Source organism: Lepisma saccharinum, chromosome 12, assembly GCF_977018435.1.
Source record: "Lepisma saccharinum chromosome 12, izLepSacc3.1, whole genome shotgun sequence".
Taxonomy (NCBI): Eukaryota; Metazoa; Arthropoda; class Insecta; order Zygentoma; family Lepismatidae; genus Lepisma; species Lepisma saccharinum.
This window is the reverse complement of record NC_139240.1, coordinates 46,918,622-46,940,120: the sequence shown is the minus strand read 5'-3', so window position 1 is coordinate 46,940,120 and position 21,499 is coordinate 46,918,622. Positions and strand designations below refer to the sequence as shown.

Below are 21,499 nucleotides of genomic sequence, written 5' to 3'. Positions count from 1 at the left end.
CCCCGCCCTTCGTGTTCTGACGTAGAATGCCTTCGTTCTTAAGGTAGGCTTGTTAGGTTTACAGCGCAGAAGAAATAGCTTGGCAGTGACGTCATCTCCCACCTTCACCTCTCCTTCCAGAAGCGAAGGCTCATTCGCTAGAGCGGACGACAAGGTGACGTGCAAACCAATCGAAATCATTCCGAAAGGGGTGATGCAGGCGTGCAAACCCCCACACTGCTACAATAGTCTAACAAACCGCAGCTACGAGCGAGGGATTGCAGGCTATTTTGTTTCTTTGTTAGGGAGTTTTTATTGGCTGGTTTTGTCGTTGTTGTACAATGAGCAGTGGAGTAAAGAAAGGTAAGCCCTTGCACAGCGATGCAAGAGAAATAGTTTTCAATGGGTATAAGTACTTTGATTGCTATGAAAACAGAACCACAGCTGTTCACAGAACGCCCGTGGCGACAGGTGTCAGTGAAAGATCTGTGTGGAGAATTTTGAAGGAGAAAGACAAAAGCGTTGCGATTGCGAGCGGGAAACCTTTTTCAACGGCGGGTAAAAACCGACCGAACGCCCAGCAACGTGTCACAAATCTGGATTCTTTTGATGAAGCAGTCGTGCGCCGAACAATCCATGATTTATACACGAAAGGCATTGTTGTCACCGTACATAAACTGATGAAGGAACTGCAAGAAAATGTTAATTTTAAGGTTTCGCGTTGGTCGTTGCGTATGATCATAAGAGAATTAGGATTCAAATTTAAAGAGCACAGCGTAAACAGCAGGGAGCTACTCCTTGAACGAAACAGTATCGTTGCTTTGCGGCGATCATTTTTGCGTGAAGTTAAAGAACTGCACAGAGAGCAACCCTGCCGGTCTTTCATTTACATGGATGAAAGTTTCGTGAACACACACCACACTGTCCCCAAAGTTTGGCTAGATTTCAAAGATTCGGGGGGGGGGTAAAAGTGCCAACAGGAAAGGGTCCCAGGTTTATCATTGTGCATGCCGATGGTGAAAGTGGATTTGTGGAGGGGGCGAAGTTAGTGTTCCTTCCTTTCAAAAACAACTTCTGGTGACTATCATGGGGAGATGAACACTAACAATTTTATGTTGTGGTTCGAAGAACAGCTTCTTTCCAATCTGCCCCCAAACTTGCTATTGTGTGTGACAATCCTCCATACCACAACAAGTTACTGAAAAAAGTCCCAACATCAAACAGCAGAAGGATGAAATGAAGTCGTGGCTATCGTCTCACAATATTCCGCATGCAGAAGGTTTGCTGAAAGCCGAATTATATGAAATAATTAAAATAAACAAACATAAAATAAACATCTAGCAGTGCTAACATTAAATTGAAAATTGGTAGTTTGCACCGCGATCCTTGCTGCTCATACTCTTACTCGTGCCATGGTTCCTTTCATAGTAGTTGACAACGCTGACTTAGCAGGGAGTGGCGTCACTGCCAGGTTATTCCTTCCCGGCTGTAGTTCTCTTACTGTGCATAAAGTGGACTTAATACGCCAAATCCTCCTAACCTAACAATGAAGGCATTCCACACTTACGTCAGAACACAAAAGTGTCTGGTTTGCGTGCGATGAGTGAGACCTTCTTTCAATATGGTGGGTACAACAGAGATTATTAGCTTGGTGAAATAGCAAATTTGGTAAGTTAAACTAGAGGGGCTAGTTTTTGCTTACGGAAATTTTCATGTGACGTAGGTTTGAAAGCCTCGCAAATTTGTACTAAATGACAATTCTAGTGTCTATTTTTCAATTAAGTTCCTGTAAGAAAAATTCAACATTCGTTTACGCATATTTCACAAATTAATGGTATAATTAAAATTATAATATTCCTTTTCTTACCATAATCAGTTTAAATCCAGAACTTACTATCATACACATTAACTGGTATAGTAGGATAATTTTATTTTATTATAGCTAAGTGTGTCCGGATGAAAATATACCAATAAGAAATTTGAATAACTCGGCAACCGTTGGTGATAGATATCCGGTTACATTTATTTGGAAGAGGTAATCATAGAATTTTGTGATAAGCAAAAGAAAATTACAAAGGTTAGACGATCTACGAGAAAGAATTATCAATGCATGTGCGTCTGTAACACGTCAAACGTTGCGCATCGTATGGTTTGACGTTGAGTACCGACTTGATCTTTGTCGAGCCACCCAAGGAGCTCACATTGAGATACGAGGTTTGGCTAGAAAAAAACCGGACTGATGCTATGAAATCTTTTATTCGACATTTTGTACAACAGGAACTTTATCTCCTTCAATGTACTCCCCTGCACGATCTGTACACCGTTCCATACGAATTTTCCATTGCTGGAAGCAGTGTTGCCAATCATTTTCGGAGATCATGTTCATTACATCCGCCGCTTTTCTTCGCACAGCTTCTACTGTCTCAAATCTGGTTCCTTTTAGGGCGGACTTCACTCTGGGGAATAAAAAGAAGTCACAGGGAGCAAGGTCCGGCGAATACGGCGGATGTTCTAACACTTGGATGCCATATTTAGCCACAAATGTCTTCACTGACAGGGCCGTATGGACAGGAGCATTGTCTTGGTGCAGAATCCATGACTTCCGTTGCCACAAATCAGGTCGTCGTCTTCTTACTCGCTCACGAAGGGTTGTCAGCACATTAATGTAATGATGTTGGTTTACAGTTTGACCCTCGGGTACCCAATGAACGTACACAATGCCTCGAATGTCGAAAAAGACAATCATCATGGCTTTGAATTTGGACTTGCTCATGCCAGCTTTCTTGTGACGTGGCGAACTCGGGGTCTTCCAATGCATTGATTGGCGCTTTGTGGCAGGGTCGTACGTGAAAAAGCACGATTCATCACAGGTTATCACTCTCTCTAAGAATGTAGGGTCTGTTTCAATGTTCTTCAAAATGTCCGTACAAATGTTCACTCGAGCTTCCTTCTGTTCCAATGTCAGGTTCCTTGGCACGAGTTTTGAACACACTTTACTCATGTTCAAATTCTCGTGTAAAATTTGTCGAACACTTTCTTTGTCTATTCCTGTGATTTCAGCAACTGCTCTAATGGTCAATCGACGATCTTTTGGAATCACATCACTCACTTTTTGAATGTTTGTTTCCGTTTTCGACGTGCAGGGTCGTCCTGAACGTGGGTTGTCTTGGATCATTTCCTGTCCTTCTTTAAACCGTTTAAACCACTCAAACACTTGTGTGTGTGATAAACACTCATCCCCGTACACAGAATTTAACATGTCGTACGCTTCTGTTGCGGATTTCCCCAGTTTGTAAAGGAACTTCATATTGACACGCTGTTCCATTTTAATACTCAGCATTTTCCCGACGGAGCACAGACGCACGTTCCGCTTTGTCCAAGTGCCACAGCGAAACTGAGAGGCCTGCACCCAGGGCAATTAGTCATTCTGTAGGCAGGGTATGGTAGTATAGAATCATGCATTGCTCAACCTTCGCGCATTCGTTGCTTGCCAATACCAACATCAATCCGGTTTTTTTCTAGTCAAACCTCGTATACCGAGTTGAGTTCTGCAATTTTCTTTTGCTTATCATAAAATTCTATGATCCTCTCTTCCAAATAAACGTAACTGGACATTTCTATCACCAATGGTTGCCAGGTTATTCAAATTTCTTATTGAAATATATATATATATATATAAAAATAAGCGGGCATTACAGGCCGCAAATGTCGGCATCTCCGTCAGCGCCGCCCGCCACACTTCTCCCGATCTCTCGGCTGCAGATCGAAATGAACGCACGGTATATGTATATATGTATGTGCGTGTGTGTGTGTGTGTGTGTGTGTGTGCGTACGTGCGCGCGTATGTAGCCTATATATAATAGTCAATCAGTACAGCGGACTGTGGGACCCACAACCTACAAATTGAATATACGCCCGTCACGCTAACCACATTGCATACTCGTGACTACAATAAAAGAGCTAATAATTAAAGTAAAAAGACTCACGTAGAAAATCTAATGGGCCTTCATGCTTCAAAGTGATCTTTGAGTATTTCCTCAATATATTCTTTATTTGCGGTAGTAGAATCTGTAAACAAGTGAAGTATAGACTCTTCGGTTGTATCCTGTGTGGCATTCCGTCTTCCTGAAAGAAGAAGAAATGTCCTCAGTTGTATATTTAAGGGAGTTATTGGACATGAATAGTTCACATTTCAGTGAACCGGAAAATATTATGAGATAAATAACCTGCTGACTTAAAAAATCTTGTTTTTGTAATGTACTACTTATATACATTTTGCGAATTAAGCTTTTTGTTTTGGTGGATGCCAAACCAGTGTTATATTTGTGACTTCATCTCGGGAGTTTGTATTTGTTACCAGTCAGTAAAGTAAACTATTACGTTTCGGTTCTAAGTAACTAAGACCCACGGGCGTATATATAGTTCACGTTAAGGAGGGGTTCAGCTTTTGATATGATTAGGGTTACTTTACTTGATAAGTGAAAATGCAGGGCAATGCTGACCGGAAGCTTGTTGGGGAGCGGGGGCGGGGGTGCTGGACCCGACAAAGTTGTGTGTATGTAGTCACGAAGTCACGCTACTTAGTATTAATATTTTTATGTTCATCTTGCGTCAAACAACTTGAGAATGTTACGATGTTTATCTGGTTTTCTTGCACTGCGTTTTTAAAAATCAAATTTCTTTAAGAAGACTCGAGGGGAAAAAATGATAACTGATTTCACAGTCCCAATGTAGTCTCTTATCGCAGAAATTCCAAAACTGTCAGGAAATTGCAGACATTTGGTCCGCAGTCCCATCTGGTGTGTGGAATTACGTAATTTCCTTCCCATCCATATCTCGTCCTACACGTCTCGAATTTGGGAAAATAAAATGAGTCTGAAGAAATTTTTATGAGCAAGTGGATAGAAAAGGTAATGTGGTAATTTTACTGAACCAAAAGGGGGGGTTGGGTACGTTGAACACCCCCCTAAATACGCCCATGCTAAGAACATTTTTTCTAACGCAGATCATTTAATCTTATGACATTTATACGTAATTTAGAAACAGTATATTTACATTTTAATAATACCGAATCTCGTGCACAAAAGGAGCTATCAAACTAGCATCACCTAAACTTTTACCAAATTTGTATTGCCAAGTTGAAACATAATGTCCACCTAACCTACAATTTTCTTGTAAACGCTTTAATACATGTAAAACGTCAGCACTATGTCATGTGGCAAACAGCCTGCCATTTTTTTCTACTCGGTGAGTTTGATCAGTAGCATAACGGTGCCCTTCTTTAATCCAAAAGGGTACATACTTTTCGGCAGGAGAATCCTTTATGACTGGACACGAATGATTTTTCAATTGTCTTTGTTACTTAGTTATGGAATCGTACAGGCTGCTATATGCTTCTTTGACGGGGATAAAAATATCCTTGGCAAGAGAATTTTTTTTTTCCCAGTGACGATTTTTTTGTGAAGGGGAATTCCCCGGCATCCCACCCGTTAATTCGCACACTGCTTATACTAGTTGCAATACAATTGTCCAGCGCATGATTTGAAGACAATGCAAACCAGTGGCGTACCCTGGCCGGCCGAACCCCCCTTTCAACCCCAGGAAATTAGAAGAATTAGATGTGACTGTCCTCCAAGAAAATATCACTACCCCTCCCCACCTTTTAGCTTACCACTCACAATTAAAATGGGGGACAAGTTCCTTTGTTTTACTCCGATTTCTTCATGCTGCGTATGCATTTATTTACATGGTTCGATTTCGATTTCGATTTCGATTTAGATTTCGATTTCGATTACGTTTATTGACACATACTGCGAAGTTTTAGCGATTTACTTAGATTTTGTTCAATACATGCTTTCCTACTTAGCCCTTAAAAATGCTTTCTTGGTTAGGTTAGGAACGTCAGGTTTAGTTCACTTAACTATAAAATAAGGTCCCTAAATGCTTTGTACTACTGAACGCGGCCAAAAGGTTTGAGTATTTGATTTTGCGTAGTTTCAGGTAAGTTCCAAATTACTTCTGCATTAACTCCCACTAGTCTTCGATACTTACTGTCGCTTCCATCAACGGAGAATTTGGAGCGCGCTTGCTTGCGTAAGGTTATTTTTAAGTTGCTTTTTTCAACTTAAATAACTTTTGTTTCGAAATCCAAACAGTGCTCATTACTTTAAGGAAAGTTCAAATTTCATGTGACAATAATTTCCAAAATTATACGATAATCTTCCTACTAGGAGAATTTGAAAAAAAAATCATAACACAATCGGAACCGTTAGCAAAATGGGCTCTTCCTAAATGAACACGAAGTTATGTTGCAACTACACCACTGCATTCATTGTACATGAAATTTTCTAAACATTGGACTTACTACGAAAACAAGACGTAGGCCCTAAGTACTGTCATCTGCCTCTCCCCTCTTTTGCAAAGTTGTGTGCACTCCACTGCTTCTAAGAATATATGTATTATTTATTATTATTAGAACATACCTTTAAGGCAAGAAAATAATAATTTCTCTACTATGATGTCAAACTCTTCAAAAATGAAAAACCTGACACCTGTGTGTATTTTTTAAAGCAAAAATATGGCACTTTTTTTGTTAGTATTGTCACGTAATGACATTGTGAATACACTCTTATGAAGTAAGTTATAACATTTATGAAGTATCTAAATATGGAGATATAAACAGGAGCACCACCCTCGGGGTGGGGGGGGGGGGTAGCGCCAAAACCTTCATTTAGATTATGTAATCGTAATCGTGGCCATGTTGTAAAACGAGTTGTTACATACTGGATATTTCATATTGGAAACAATAACACGAGATGGAATAAAGAAGGTTCAGAAAAGAAGCACAGACGGCAGCACAAGATGAAAGAATATATATAAATTGTTGGGAAATAAGTATAGATTTAGTTAGAGGAAAGGTACGACGAAAATATGTAGAAAATATGAAGTTGATGTATACAAAATAGATGAAAGATGGAAAGGAAAACAAAATTTTTTCATCATCCAACAATCTCAAGCCTTTAGTCAATTAATAGGCACGCATAAATAAGTTATCAACGATGTAAAAAACACTTCGATATTTAGGTTTAAAATAAATTTACAAGTAATACTTAACGAATTTAAAAATAAAGCTGTTACTTTTTTCTTATTTAAAACTGTGAATATGAAAAATGTATCTTGAGCCCCCTGGATTATAAACTTCTGAAATCTACCTCTTCCTCCAATCTCTGAAGTCTGTTCAGTTCAAGCACTAATAAAATCTCCTAGAACGCCACAGAACATACCATTTCTGACGTCACAGTATGATGACAAACAAAGCAGATACACATATGTACATTGGGATCCATGAGTATTACCGTGTAAATTGTCCATCACCATGTTCGTGCGCTTTATTTGACCCAATAAGAGCTTCAAGAATTAAAAGAAAACTCAAAACAAGCTGCTGACAATTTCTGCATCAGCATACATAAAAATCCATCGCTTAAAAGCACATAGGATGTAAGAGAAAAAATAATGAAAATAGTCATGGAAAATTTGCACGGTAATACTCATGGATCCCACTGTACAGTACAGCAACGATTCAATAATATAATTCATGAAGTTACTCACTGATACGTGCCATTTGAAACATGAACCTGGCATCTCTGACTTCATAACACCTAACGTGTACCGGTACACTACGCAAACTGACAGTGAAATATTTTGAGTTCGTCATACAGCGTTCTGTAGTCAACAATCTCGCTTAAATGGAGAGCTACTACTAACCTTGAAATAAAGGCTTCTTCTTCCAAAAAAGCTTGATTTGTAATACTTTTCCGCACCAGCACTGATGGACACAGGCCTTGTTTTCCATTCTAGTAACGATTTCCGTTGTGAGAGGGCAGTCACGTCGTCTTTCCAGCAAGACAGCTGAACGCGAGGTAGCGAGCGTGGAAGAAAATCGATGGACAGTGCTGTTGCTTTGCTCCGTCGAATACAGAAGAGCAAAACTTTAACATATTTTGCAACCCATTAGCGCACAACATTTACGCAAACTTATTGTACAAAGATTCGTTACTTTTAACTAGGTGGAGCTCAGATTTGGCAGTACAGTCACAATAACCTAAAGAACAATACAAACGTAAAGTCGTCAACAAAAGTAGTGAGATACATATCTTGCTACAATCCTCTTCTTTTCTTCCTTAAAATAATTACTTCAAGTGTGCCGAATTTCTTCCTGTAAGGTTTTCACTTTTGATATAATGTAAGTTTGAAATATTGCAGCATGTTCATTCATGTTTTAATAGTGAATATATTCTCCTTTTCAGCAATTTACTGCAATGCAACGTGGGATGGTTTTCTATGCTGGCCACCAACTGCTGCTGGAAGTTCAATAGAACTGCCCTGTCCTCTAGTGGGAGGCCTTGAACTAACAAGTAAGTTCACTACTTCTCTCTAGTATTTTCAGGAAACTCACCTCGATTAAATTAGCTTTTTTGTTCTTTGTTATGTTATTTGGTACTGCAAGGTAATGTATTTCCGCGGTCTTGGGTTGTAGAAGCTACCATGAGCTACCCTAACGACTGAGCTAGGCTGGTTCAAAGGAGTAGAAATAATGAAGGAACAAAAAATGTGTATATGAAACTGATCCCTGAAATTTTGGTATTTCTCATTGAATTTGTTTTTCCACTTTGTATTAAAATTCTGTCTAACCTTAATTCACATACAAGAAGGGAAATTTCCCTACAGAGAGGGAAATTTCCCTTCATGTGGCAACACTGACGGTGTGCCTTATTCTGTCCCAACTCGCATCAAGGATTAGCTTCAAAACATCCCACTGAAACAATAAGGGCTTACCCTCTCTTCCTTTACTCCCATCGTGGTTTCCTAAGACGCATCTGGTGCTAGAAGATTTGCTACTGCATGTTCATTTTCCTCTTTGTCTGAGTATTACTTGTATTTACCCAGCGGACCAACTTAAATTCTATCATACACAGATTCATGCTTTCAAGGATTACGTTTAGATTTCCATGATCAGACAAAGGACCGTCTCAGATAATGAAGTGCCAAATGCTAACAGACTCTTTCCTCTTCCCGCCAAAAATCCACCAGCGCTAGCAAGAGCGCCAACAGAAGGGCCAATCAGCTAGAACCTTAGTGCTGATTTGCTGCATTACTCACGTGCACGTTATTACGTCAAGCTTTTGGCGGGAGAGGAACAAATTTATAACTCGTGTGCAAGCTTCCTATAGATGAGGATGCGACTGGTTGTTTTTAATCATATAACATCCTGTCTAATTTTAGAATTGACAATAAAATTCTCAGACAATTATTATTCTTAATTTTTTAAGAAAATGTTGGGAAAGAATGGTGTTCCAAATAAGAGATAAGCGCACTTTTATATTTATTTGCAAACATAGACAAAAACGTATCATTACTGAGCTGAAAATTGAAGAAATACATACACTGTGAAATCATATAGACTTTAATAAATTTAGGAACATAGGTGTCAGTGTAATAGTGGTTTAACTCCTACCAACAGCAAATTCTTATTATTTAATATATAATGCTAATTAATGTTCATAATTTTTAACAAATTAATGTTATAAACATTTGTTCCTTAAACTTGTTGTTTGTAATACATATAAAAAAATAAAGGGGATAAACAATATATAATATCTCTTAATAGGAACCCTATGTATCACTTATCAGGAAACGCAATGCAAAAAATGAAATGATAATTGTAATTTGATATAATATTGGTACTGTGTCTTTTATATGTACATCTTGTCAGAGAGAGAGAGAGAGAAAGAAAGAGGAGGATTAATAAAGACAGATATAGAGGAAAAGAGAGAAATGAGATAGAAAAGGATACATAGAATGGGAAAGGGGGAGAAAGATATAAAGAGAGATAGATTGATTGACTTGGTGTTTTTAAGTCTACGTTATGTACAGTAAGGCCAATCGGGACTGGACCTACAGTTTAAAGTGGGATCCGAACCACTATCTGCCTCCACTGGGTATCGAGCCCAGGACCCCTTGATTACAAGGCAACGACGATACCACTGCACCATCGGGGAGGCCTAAAAGAAAGAGAGATAGAAAATATTAGAAATGAGGGGGGAAGGAAAGTGAGAAAAAGACAGAGGGAAAGAAACATATAAATAGAGAAATGGAAAGAAAAAAGGAGAGGTAGGGTAGGAAAGAGAGCGTTAGAGTAGAAAAACGGAGAGATATGAAGAGAAAAGAGCGAATGAGAAGGAGAGAGTGAAAGAAAGATATAAAGAGGAAGAAAATGAAGTTAGGGGGAGAGAGAATGCAAGAGTAAGGGAGATATATAGGCTTCATCTCTACCTTTTTGTGTGAAATGGAATATGTCAAGGGCCTTTTACTTTTCAACACATAGCAATTTCGCATAAAGATCTCAATATACAATTCGCTCGGAAATCATGTTTCCACGGCGTCCTTGCCTTTATATAGAAGTTTCTTTGAAGAAATCAAACCGTTTTCTACATGTTTATCCTAAAGCCATTTCCTGTAGCTGTGGGTGTGATGTTAAAGGATGCTACTGACATGTGCGAACGGGTGTGAGATACAAGGAAAACTCGTCGGGAAATGCTTGTATTGTTCGGTTTTCGCTTATTTAGCTAGAATGGGTTTTCCTCTTAATTTACCTTACAATCTGTTCCTGTAAAAAGATATTGAAGGGAAGAAATGGTAGGAAAATGACGAAATATAGTGGCATATGTGTCAGTCAGGGAGCTCTAGAAAGTTTACACTCTGTCGGACGAGACAAGTACGTATACTCCAGATTTCTCCTCTTTCCGATCGTCACAATGTCTCTCTCTCACTTTTCTCTCTTCATCTGCGACGTAAGAGGTGACCCTCCACGTAGTATACCCAAATGTAAACATCACTCCCACGTAGTACACCCAAATGTCCTCACTTCCATCGTAGTACACCCAAATGTCAATCTCACTTCCACCTAGTACACCCAAATGTCAACCTCACTTCCACCTAGTACACCCAAATGTCAACCTCACTTCCACCTAGTACACCCAAATTTCAACCTCACTTCCACGTAGAACACCCAAATGTCAACCTCACTACCACCTAGTACACCCAAATTTCAACCTCACTTCCACGTAGAACACCCAAATGTCAACCTCACTTCCACCTAGTACACCCAAATGTCAACCTCGCTTCCACGTAGAACACCCAAATGTCAACCTCACTTCCACATAGTACACCCAAATGTCCTCACTTCCACCTAGTACACCCAAATGTCAACCTCACTTCCACCTAGTACACCCAAATGTCAACCTCACTTCCACCTAGTACACCCAAATATCAACCTCACTTCCACGTAGTACACCCAAATGTCAACCTCACTTCCACGTAGTAAACCCAAATGTCAACCTCACTTCCACGTAGTACACCCAAATGTCAACCTCACTTCCACGTAGTACACCCAAATGTCAACCTCAATTCCACGTAGTACACCCAAATGTCACCCTCAATTCCACGTAGTACACCCAATTGTCAACCTCACTTCCACGTAGTACACCCAAATGTCAACCTCACTTCCACGTAGTACACCCAAATGTCAACCTCACTTCTACCTAGTACACCCAAATGTCATCCTCACTTCCACCTAGTACACCCAAATGTCAACCTCACTTCCATGTAGTACATCCAAATGTCAGCCTCACTTCCACGTAGTACACCCAAATGTCAACCTCACTTCCACGTAGTACACCCAAATGTCAACCTCACTTCCACGTAGTACACCCAAATTTCAACCTCACTTCCACCTAGTACACCCAAATGTCAACCTCACTTCCACGTAGTACACCCAAATGCCAACCTCACTTCCACGCAGTACACCCAAATGTCAACCTCACTTCCACCTAGTACACCCAAATGTCAACCTCACTTCCACGTAGTACACCCAAATGTCAACCTCACTTCCCCCTAGTACACCCAAATTTCAACCTCACTTCCACCTAGTACACCCAAATTTCAACCTCACTTCCACCTAGTACACCCAAATGTCAACCTCACTTCTACGTAGTACACCAAAATGTCCTCACTTCCACCTAGTACACCCAAATGTCAACCTCACTTCCACGTAGTACACCCAAATGTCAACCTCACTTCCACGTAGTACACCCAAATGTCAGCCTCACTTCAACCTAGTACACCCAAATGTCAACCTCACTTCCACATAGTACACCCAAATATCCTCGCTTCCACCTAGTACACCCAAATGTCAACCTCACTTCCACGTAGTACACCCAAATGTCAACCTCACTTTCACGTAGTACACCCAAATGTCAACCTCACTTCCACCTAGTACACCCAAATGTCAACCTCACTTCCACGTAGTACACCCAAATGTCAACCTCACTTCCACGTAGTACACCCAAATGTCAACCTCACTTCCACGTAGTACACCCAAATGTCAACCTCACTTCCACGTAGTACACCCAAATGTCAACCTCACTTCCACGTAGTTCACCCAAATGTCAACCTCACTTCCACGTAGTACACCCAAATTTCAACCTCACTTCCACGTAGAACACCCAAATGTCAACCTCACTTCCACCTAGTACACCCAAATGTCAACCTCGCTTCCACGTAGAACACCCAAATGTCAACCTCACTTCCACGTAGTACACCCAAATGTCAACCTCACTTCCACGTAGTTCACCCAAATGTCAACCTCACTTCCACGTAGTACGTGTTCACGAGATATATCAATAAAGGAAGAAATGTCCAATATGGCAAATTCTTTTCAAGATGGCGTCCGTCAGCACGCAGACGGCGGTTGAACACTCGACTGAAATATCTTCAATTGTATAACAATTTATTCTACCAAGTCTCTTGCTTTTACCGAAAAGTCAATGATTCGGAACTTAACCGTGGGACGGTGATAAAGACGAACTTTGTTGCTACTATCCTCCATTGGGAGACATATTTTATGGTTTATTGTGCACTAAAGTACATTAAAACTTATATCGTTTAAAAGATTATAAATTGGGCTACAACTTCTATTCGAGACAATTTCCAGTCATTTAATTTGCTCAAAAATTTCGAGGGAAAAATTTTAGAAATTCCTAGAACAATTTCACTCTTTAAACATTATCATTTAACAGGCACAAGTCGTTCAACAAATCGTTCTGAGATCATTGGTGATGTCAACTTTTGTTCACTTGTCAGAAGTTTTGGAACTCAACGCGAAGAAACCTTTTTCATCCCCAACTGATCACCACAATGAGCTCCACTGTTGATTTGGACATTTTCAGTTCCTCTTCAATATATCGCATAGTCACACGTCTGTCTGCAAGAATAATCTTGTGCACTTTCTCTATATTTTCTTGTCTCACCATTTCCACTGGCCTGCCTGGGCAAGGGCCATCTTCCACACTCCCTCTCTCCTGCTACCCATCTCCTCTCCTAATGTTGTCACCATATCCTCATTGATTTCCTTGGGACTCAACCTCTTTTTAAACAAATAATTGATCACTGCTCGTATCTCTTCTCTCTTAATTTTTCTGATTTTTACGCACTTAGCACACTTCTAGCTCCTGCAAAGACGAATAGGATGGTTTGAACTGGACACCGCTTTGCATATACACTTACAAAGAATTGCTATTTCAAATTCCGAAATTATTTTCACATTGAACTATGGGAACCCTATCAGGCTCACTACTTATGGTACACCCCTCGTATAGGTCAGGAACTGAGAGACTGGGCTACACCTCAGGCAAGGTTTTAACTTCGACTCTACTCTAGTACTTAACATGGACCCTCATCATCAGGTTATCCCCGGGTTTAGAGCAAATCCCTCGTACATTTTACGCCTACCTATGTGTTCTCATTTACTGAGATTTGTTTCCATCATCTCAGGTGACGGTTTCCGAAACGCCTGTTACACGTTTAACCCAAATTTCAAACCCAGACCCCTTCATTACAGCATTTGGTTTTATGTTCCCTATAAACTTAACATTTCAGGTGTGTATGGGAGTACGAAGCTTACGAAGTTTCGGGTAGTGTATGTACGTACCTTGGCACCACTGTTATTTTCAAGAGAAATCGCAAGTGTCCCTGTCTTTTCAATGTGTTCTTGTGGTACGTACATATACCGGGTGGTCCAAAAGTCCCGGAACGGTCAAAAATCGTGAGAAATACACTTCGAATCGCAAAACGAAAAAATACGTGTTTAATAAGTGAATGAAAGCCATTCAATGATATCACACTTGATTCCCCACCCCCGCTGCCTGGGCGTGGGGCGGGGGCAACTGTGAAATTTTAAATGGAAACAATCATTTTGTCTTCTAGAATCGGAAAGAGGACTTTATTCCGAGTCCAACGAGCTATCGACCATCCTCCTAGCTCAATTAGGAACGGAGATATGGCGATTTTAAAATTCGGAATCTACACATCAAGACCTTTGAATAGATTCCGAATCTGCAATCGCTTTGACTCTAGCTCAATTAGGGCCAGAGATACGTCCCTTTGATTATTTTTTTAAATCGCCATATCTTCGTTCCTAATTGAGCTAGGAGGATGGTCGATAACTCGTTGGACTCGGAATAAAGTCCTCTTTCCGATTCTACAATACAAAATGGGAGTGTACATTTAAAATTTCACCCACACCCAGGGGGCGGGGGTGGGGAATCAAGTGTGATATTGAATAGCTTCCTTTCCCTTATTAAACACGTGTTTTTTCGCTTTTCGATTCGATGAGTATTTCTCACGATATGTGACCGTTCCGGGACTTTTGGACCACCCGGTATGTACCGTCCCTCAGAATTACTAGAGAACATATTTTATTTGAAGGAAAACACATATCGTGTATAATACTTTTTTCCACTATATGGTAACATATTTCCTATAGCGTCTCGTTAACTTCCTCCTTCTTTCCTTCTTACTCTCTCCTTGCATCTATCTCTATTCCTTTTGTCCTACTCTATGATTTTTCCTTTATCTCTATCTTTCAATTTCTATCTGTCTCTCTTTCTCGTTGTCTTTCTGTTTCCTATTTTACTATCTTTCATTTTCTGATTTTTCTTTATATTGTTTCTTTCTTCTTCTATATACCGTATCTGTGCCTTGCTCACTCTGTAAGTAGATGTATTTACAATAGGATGAGCGCCAGAAAGGAAGAGCTCTTCTCATGCAGATTTGCTATATTTAAAACAAGCTCAACATGCCCATATGAGCTTTTTGCTCAAGTGTGGAACCCTTGCCTAATCCAAGATTTTTGTGAAAATGCCCTCAAGAATTTTTCAGAAAGGAAGAGCTTTCTCAGATTGATTTGTCTATACTTAAAACTCTTATCATCTTATTGTTTATAGTATGTTTTTCTGTCAAAATCCCAGGAATCTTGAATTGATATTTATTGGGTTCTGAGACCCAGTGGAGTGTGGTGCATGGTTTTTATTGCCTTGTAATCAGGAGGTTTTTGGGTTTGAGTCCTCATAAAATCTGATGGCAAAATGTTAATATTGTTGTTTTGTAAACAAGGGGCTTTGGGTTCGAGTCCTGAGAGATGTGGCATTCCATACGTGAGATTTTGAGAATAATTACTGCTAGTTGATAGCTCCCAGATCTTAAATTTGGTAAAAAATGTTATACAACAGAGTAAAATTATTCTCTATTAAGAATCACCAGAGTTTTGTTATCTGGGTAAAATATCAGCTCAACAATACGGGCAAAACTGCCTGATCAATACAATAGAATGGAGGTCAAGTAAACATAATTAATTATTTCCATGTTCTTTCCAATCTTTTGATCAGTCCCATGTTTCGGCCAACAATTAATCATGCTTGCCTGGGAAATTATATTTCTTGTATGCTAGCAGATATAATCTGTATTGTGTTCTTTCAGAGTTATTCATCATCAAAGAGTAATTGCCTTCTTTCTGTATGCCTGAGTGATTATATCTGTTGATATTACCTGCACTATGTCTTTTCTGAGGGAAATTACATGTCATTTGTCATGGAACTCAAAGAGAAATTCTTATCTACACTATGCTCTTTTCAGGAACCATCTATCATATTGAGGAATTGCCTTCTCGGATATTGTCATGCAAAGGTTTAGTCTTGTCGCAACAGAATAATTGCAATGGCAAATGTGCTGGGTAGGTAAAAGCTTTTCTGCTACGAGCAGAAGTGCTATAAAATGGGTAGGTAATATATTTCCTGACGGTAAAGTATTGTTTTATAATCAAGGGGTTTCTGTGTTTGAATCGGACTTCTAGAATTGCTCCGTGACTCTCTCATTTCTTACATCATAAACATATGATTTTTCTCCTATGAGAATAACACTACATATGGTGTCTTCAGGTAAAGCCTCGTGGAATTCACAGATAATTTTAATGTTTGTCCTGTCATTAACCACAACTTGTTTCCTTTTTGAAGTGTTAATTACAAACATGGGTCTCCGTGTCTTGAATTCATCTGGTGTGTAATACATGTCAGTATTGCCAGTAGTGACCCTCTTGAAAGCCGAAAAAGCCTCATATAATTTGAGGAAATCATCCTTGGAAATGTCTAAATTGTAATTTTCTCTAGGAAATACCTCATTTCTGCCATTTTTAAGATATATGTTCTTGATGTTGCAGTTATCAAATTTACTTGAATTTTTTTCCTGATTATTGTGTCTTCCAGTCTGAAACAGCACCACCACAAAATCAGGCATGTCGTATTGTATGCTGGAGAATGAATTTGTGGCATCAAATTCATAATAAGTACCAGATGCGGGCTTCTGTACGCATTGATATGTGTAAAATTGCAGAGGAATTTGTGGATTTTTTAGGATATCAGCTTTGTATTTCAGAGCATAACTGGCCTCATACTCAACAACTGGGATTCTTAACTCCATAGTCTGAATAATGCATTTGCCTGCATCTGGTAAGGTATTAGGCAAAGCTTCTCCTGTAGGGTTTAATGTGCTGTACCTCATCAAAGCATTATTATCATTTGCAGCTCTTCTAAATGTAATTCTTAACCCACCCTTCCACATAATTTCTTTGTAATCCGAGAAGAATCCTGGCAACAGGCGCATCGGGAACAGCACTGTGTGGCTCTTGGTTAATATTTTATCACCAGCTTCAAATCCACCGATTCTGTAGTATGAAGCCTCGGTTTTGGATAATTTTAATGTGGCCAAAGCTGTGGAGGTAATGCCGGGATAATCCACTCTGTTTATAACAACACCATGCTTTCTGATCTCAATTTCAGAGAACAGATGCGGCACAAAATTGTCTACCAATCTTATATTCGAATTTGCCGGAAAATCGGTACCATCCAGCTTTACAACATCAAATTTGATGTATAGATCTGCTCTGTGGGGGTGTATAAAGCCGTCCCCTACATCAAGATCAACCTCTATTTCTGTGTTGGGTTGATTTAAATTTGCAAATGTCCTCCTGTTTGGGGGGAATGATTGTAGCTCATAACTCTCAATATTTTCCATTGTATGTATTTTTATTTAAATATTAATCTCTATGATAGCAGTTGTTGTGGCTCCAGCAAAATCAACTAATTCTTCTTTTTCATTAGTGACCATCAATTCAATGTTATCTATTCTATTATGGCACACAGGAAAATATAATGTTGGGGATGGATTGTAGATGATTGGCTCCATAAATTCAGAATTAGGTTTGAATGTTGCAATGATGCCAGTTTGTTTGTGAGTGCCTATGCCATTTGATTTGGTAATCATACCCTCGGCCACATTACAGTGAATATTCAGAGTCTCTATGGCCAAGAATTTAGGTATATTCATAGCAGTGTGTTTGATGGCCGGTTCAAGTTTTGTGTTGTTCTCAAAGCCTAACAGCTCTCCTATAGTACCCAGATCCACTGTCTCCGTAGCAGATACAATCTCTACTCTGTGAGTGACAGAATTTTGACTTAACACTACACCTCTGGGTAATTGAGCATTTAGAGTGGACAGGTTATATTGCCCAGGAGTGATGACAATTTTTTGATCCCCTACTGCAATTTTGTTGTTGTGGTGTGTAATATTAGGGATCAGGTACATGCCGTAATATGCTCTGAGAGCTATTGTTTTGGGATACACTATATCATCATGCAATTTGAGTTTCAATATTGAATTTTGGCTGGTGAGATGGAATACCCCCATGATGTTTCAGATACCACAAGGCTTTTTGAAAATTTTCAATTGATGGTTTATTTATTTGAGACATATATCTGAGAACAGATAAACACAAATGTCCGCAATTAACATCTTTGAAATTTTGAACACGGGCATTATTGTAATAAAGATTAGCTGATTTTAGATATTTTGCTAAATTTTCAGGCGGAACACCTCCAAATGAATCAAACACAAATGCCTCATCTTTTAAATATTTAAGATAACAGATCCAGTGAGTGCCCTGATTTTTGAACATATCCAAATTAACAATGCCACACTCTTTGTTGAGTGGTTGTTCTGGTAAAGAATCAGACATGTACACACCTCTAAAATGTTTGATGCCCAGTGGCTTGATTAAAGCTTCAATATCTTGGTTTGTAAGCGGCTCTTGTTTTTTTTAAACTTATTCATGGCTCTCTTAACACCTTTGCCTTTTTTCTCCATTGCCAGGTTATGGCGCCTCTGCTCATCTAATTCTGCCCTATTTTTCTTGGCATCTATTACTGTTTTTGCTATGGCAGCTGATCCCCCAGCCAAGCTCCCAACAGCCCCGAGAGCAGCTAAGATGGCAGGGATGGTAAATATGAATCCCCCCACATGTGATTTTTTTCTTGATTGCTGTAATTTTTTTAATTGGGGAGTACTAAGCAACAATTTCATACCATGGCCCTTTGCAATACAAGAGCTTTTTTTCTTCCGCTGCTTTTTGGTTAAAAGACTATCAATAGTTTTAAGAGATTTGAGACCTGCATAAGGTATTTGATACATAACACCCTTGGCCTTCATTGTAGGTTTATTATATACATATTCACAACCCGCACCCCAGTTTTTGTTTGGTGCTCATAGCTATGGTGGTTCCCAATGCTGCTATTTTTTCACTCAAAGAAGCATCTTTGCTTACAAATCTACCAAATGCAACCTCTTCTAATTTCTTGTCTGCAACATGTCTCTTGTCAAGATCAGAATGTGTGTTGTATGCTATGTCATGGTCTCTACAAGCAGCATCTAGGGGATTTACACCAGGATCCCCTCTGTTTAATCTATGATCCAGTTTTGTGCCTGGACCACAATACTGATAGCCTGGAATGTGTAGTTCAAATGGCAGCTTGTTTATAATGTCATTAACCAACCCCCGACCCTCAGAAATATTCCAAAATTTAGGTGGTAGAGTGTTAATAATTTTTATGAGATATCCAATCCCCTTAGGGTCATTCACTATAAAATTAGATAATTTTGTGCTTATCATGTCCATAATTCCAACCTTTTCATTGTAAAAATTGTGGTTCCCAGCATTTTCCTCCCCAGCTATCACCAGCAACCTATCTACAAGTTTCCTGACATCATCAACCCACACAAATTCTTTAGGCAGGGTGTTGTATTGTTTGATTCCACTGCCAGTCTTGATCTGTGACCATATGGGCTTGATTAAATTATTGTATTTTGCCCCACTGCTAGACTTCACTCTTTTTTGTGTGGGATCATTGTTCTGGTATAGAGCATCTGATTTTATTAATATTTCTTTGTAATCCTCATAATCTTGATCTGTATAGCTGCCAGGCCTTTTCCTAGTCATCAGTTCCCACAACCCAGGTGTGCCGGGATATTTAACAAAACCACCTTTTTCTCCGAGACGAGATTCTGAATAAACAATCAGATCATCCCCCATAAAAGTTACTCTGAAATTGCCAATCCTATGAATGATGCTGCCATCAAGCTCTGTGTCAGCATATAAACCAAACACCTCATCTTTGTTGTCTTTAGGTGTGGTTAAATATTTTTGAGCAAGAAGACCCAATTCAATAGGATCCTGTGTAGCTTCAATTCTTCTAGGAGCAACAGGACTAGGTGTATGAATACTGGAAAGTGGGGTGAATGGATAATCTAATATGTTCCTTGCAGCTACAGGTACGAGCTCTGTGATCAAATCTTGATTTTGCTCTGTAACAGTTTTGATATTCTTACCTAAATTATTAATAGCATCAATTACAGGCTGTTCTGTTTGTTTGTGTTTTTCATAAATTCCACGGTTCTGTGATTTCCATCCCTTAAATCTTTTTACAAGATAATCTCTTAACTTAAGATCATCAATGACTGGTCGTTTCATGGTTGTTTATTTATATTTCAACGTCTAGAAAATCGTTGATTTTATTTCTATATTTGCCAGTATTAGGTGTTCTTGTCATATCAATTGTGACAAACCCATAACTGTCCTGGTTCCAGCACCTACTGCAAAACTTGGAAAAATCATTGTAGCTCAAGTCCCCACCTACATATTCATCATGTATGTGTTTGAGGTTGGTATGATCCTGATGAAACACACATATAAAATTGCTGTTGTCTCGGATTAGTTGCTTCGGTATTTTTGAAAAAGTCTGTGCCAGGTAGAAGCAATCAATGTTTTTGTGTCGGCCCTGTGTAAAGAAATTTCTAACCTTGTTTTGATTATCCAGTATAATGTCATCAAACACAACAACAGAATTATCGAGACATTCATCAAGTGGCTTAACATCTGGTTCAAAAGTGGCTATATCCAATCCATCATATAGCTTCATCAGCTGCTGATATTTTAATTGTTCCAAGCTCTTAGAGAAGACATACAAGTGCCTGTTTTTCCAGTCTAACCAGTTGGGTGCCAATAAAAAATTATCAACCATTAGTGTAGTTTTACCACAAGCAGATGGCCCAACAATAAGACACCTAATATTATCAGGCAGCAAGTTGCCATTTCTCTTATTTTGTTGTTCAGGTTCTGGCAGCCTTTTTATAACATCCCAGGTGCTCATATTATTATTTTGTTTGCCTCGATCCAGCTGTTTTCCGGATGACCCAGCCATTTGACAAATAACTTGTTGCCTTTTCTGCGGATAATTTTTTCTATGAGATATGTGTCAGGCTGTTTAGTTTTGCTGAGCTCTTGTTCATAGAACCTGCCTTTGAGAATTTCTCCTCGGTGATCTTTTATTATATATGTGTTAAGGGTCCCGGGTTTAATTTGAACCACTGTAAATAATTCAGTGCTCCAGTTTCTTGTAAAGCCTCTCTTGAATAAGTGCTTATATTTGCTGATTCTTACTTGATCACCCACCTTGTATTTGGCCTTTCTTGTTGTTGGCTGGTATCTAGGATAATAAACAGTACTGATCAATTTTTGCTCATCAGATGAAGTTACTTCAGAGGGTTTCATGTTGATTGTGGAATGGATCGAGTTGTTATATTTATGTAGAAGTTCTGGAAGAATATTAAGCCATTTATAATTACCTTGAAGTGTAAATTGTTTATACATAAGATTTTTTAGGGTTCTGTTGAATCTCTCTACAATTGAGGCCTTGAGATCACTGTAACTCGAATAATGTTTTATTGACTGGCTTTTAAT

The 21,499-nt window shown here is 39.1% G+C and overlaps 2 protein-coding genes across 2 annotated transcripts in view; one reads left to right on the top strand and one right to left on the bottom strand.

The window, feature by feature from the left end:
- The window catches only part of LOC145996464 (uncharacterized), a 28,498-nt gene extending 20,678 nt beyond the window's left edge, over positions 1-7,820 (bottom strand). The window contains exons 1-2 of the mRNA XM_083132954.1: positions 7,744-7,820; positions 3,966-4,104 (exon numbers count right to left, since the gene is read on the bottom strand). Coding sequence (XP_082989080.1) covers positions 3,966-4,095 — 130 coding nt within the window. The 5' untranslated portion in view covers positions 4,096-4,104; positions 7,744-7,820. The remainder of the gene's footprint in view (positions 1-3,965; positions 4,105-7,743) is intronic.
- Positions 7,821-8,242: 422 nt separating this feature from the next.
- LOC145996320 (PDF receptor-like) overlaps positions 8,243-21,499 on the top strand; it is a 164,386-nt gene continuing 151,129 nt past the window's right edge. Inside the window, exon 1 of the mRNA XM_083132752.1 lies at positions 8,243-8,393. Coding sequence (XP_082988878.1) covers positions 8,243-8,393 — 151 coding nt within the window. The remainder of the gene's footprint in view (positions 8,394-21,499) is intronic.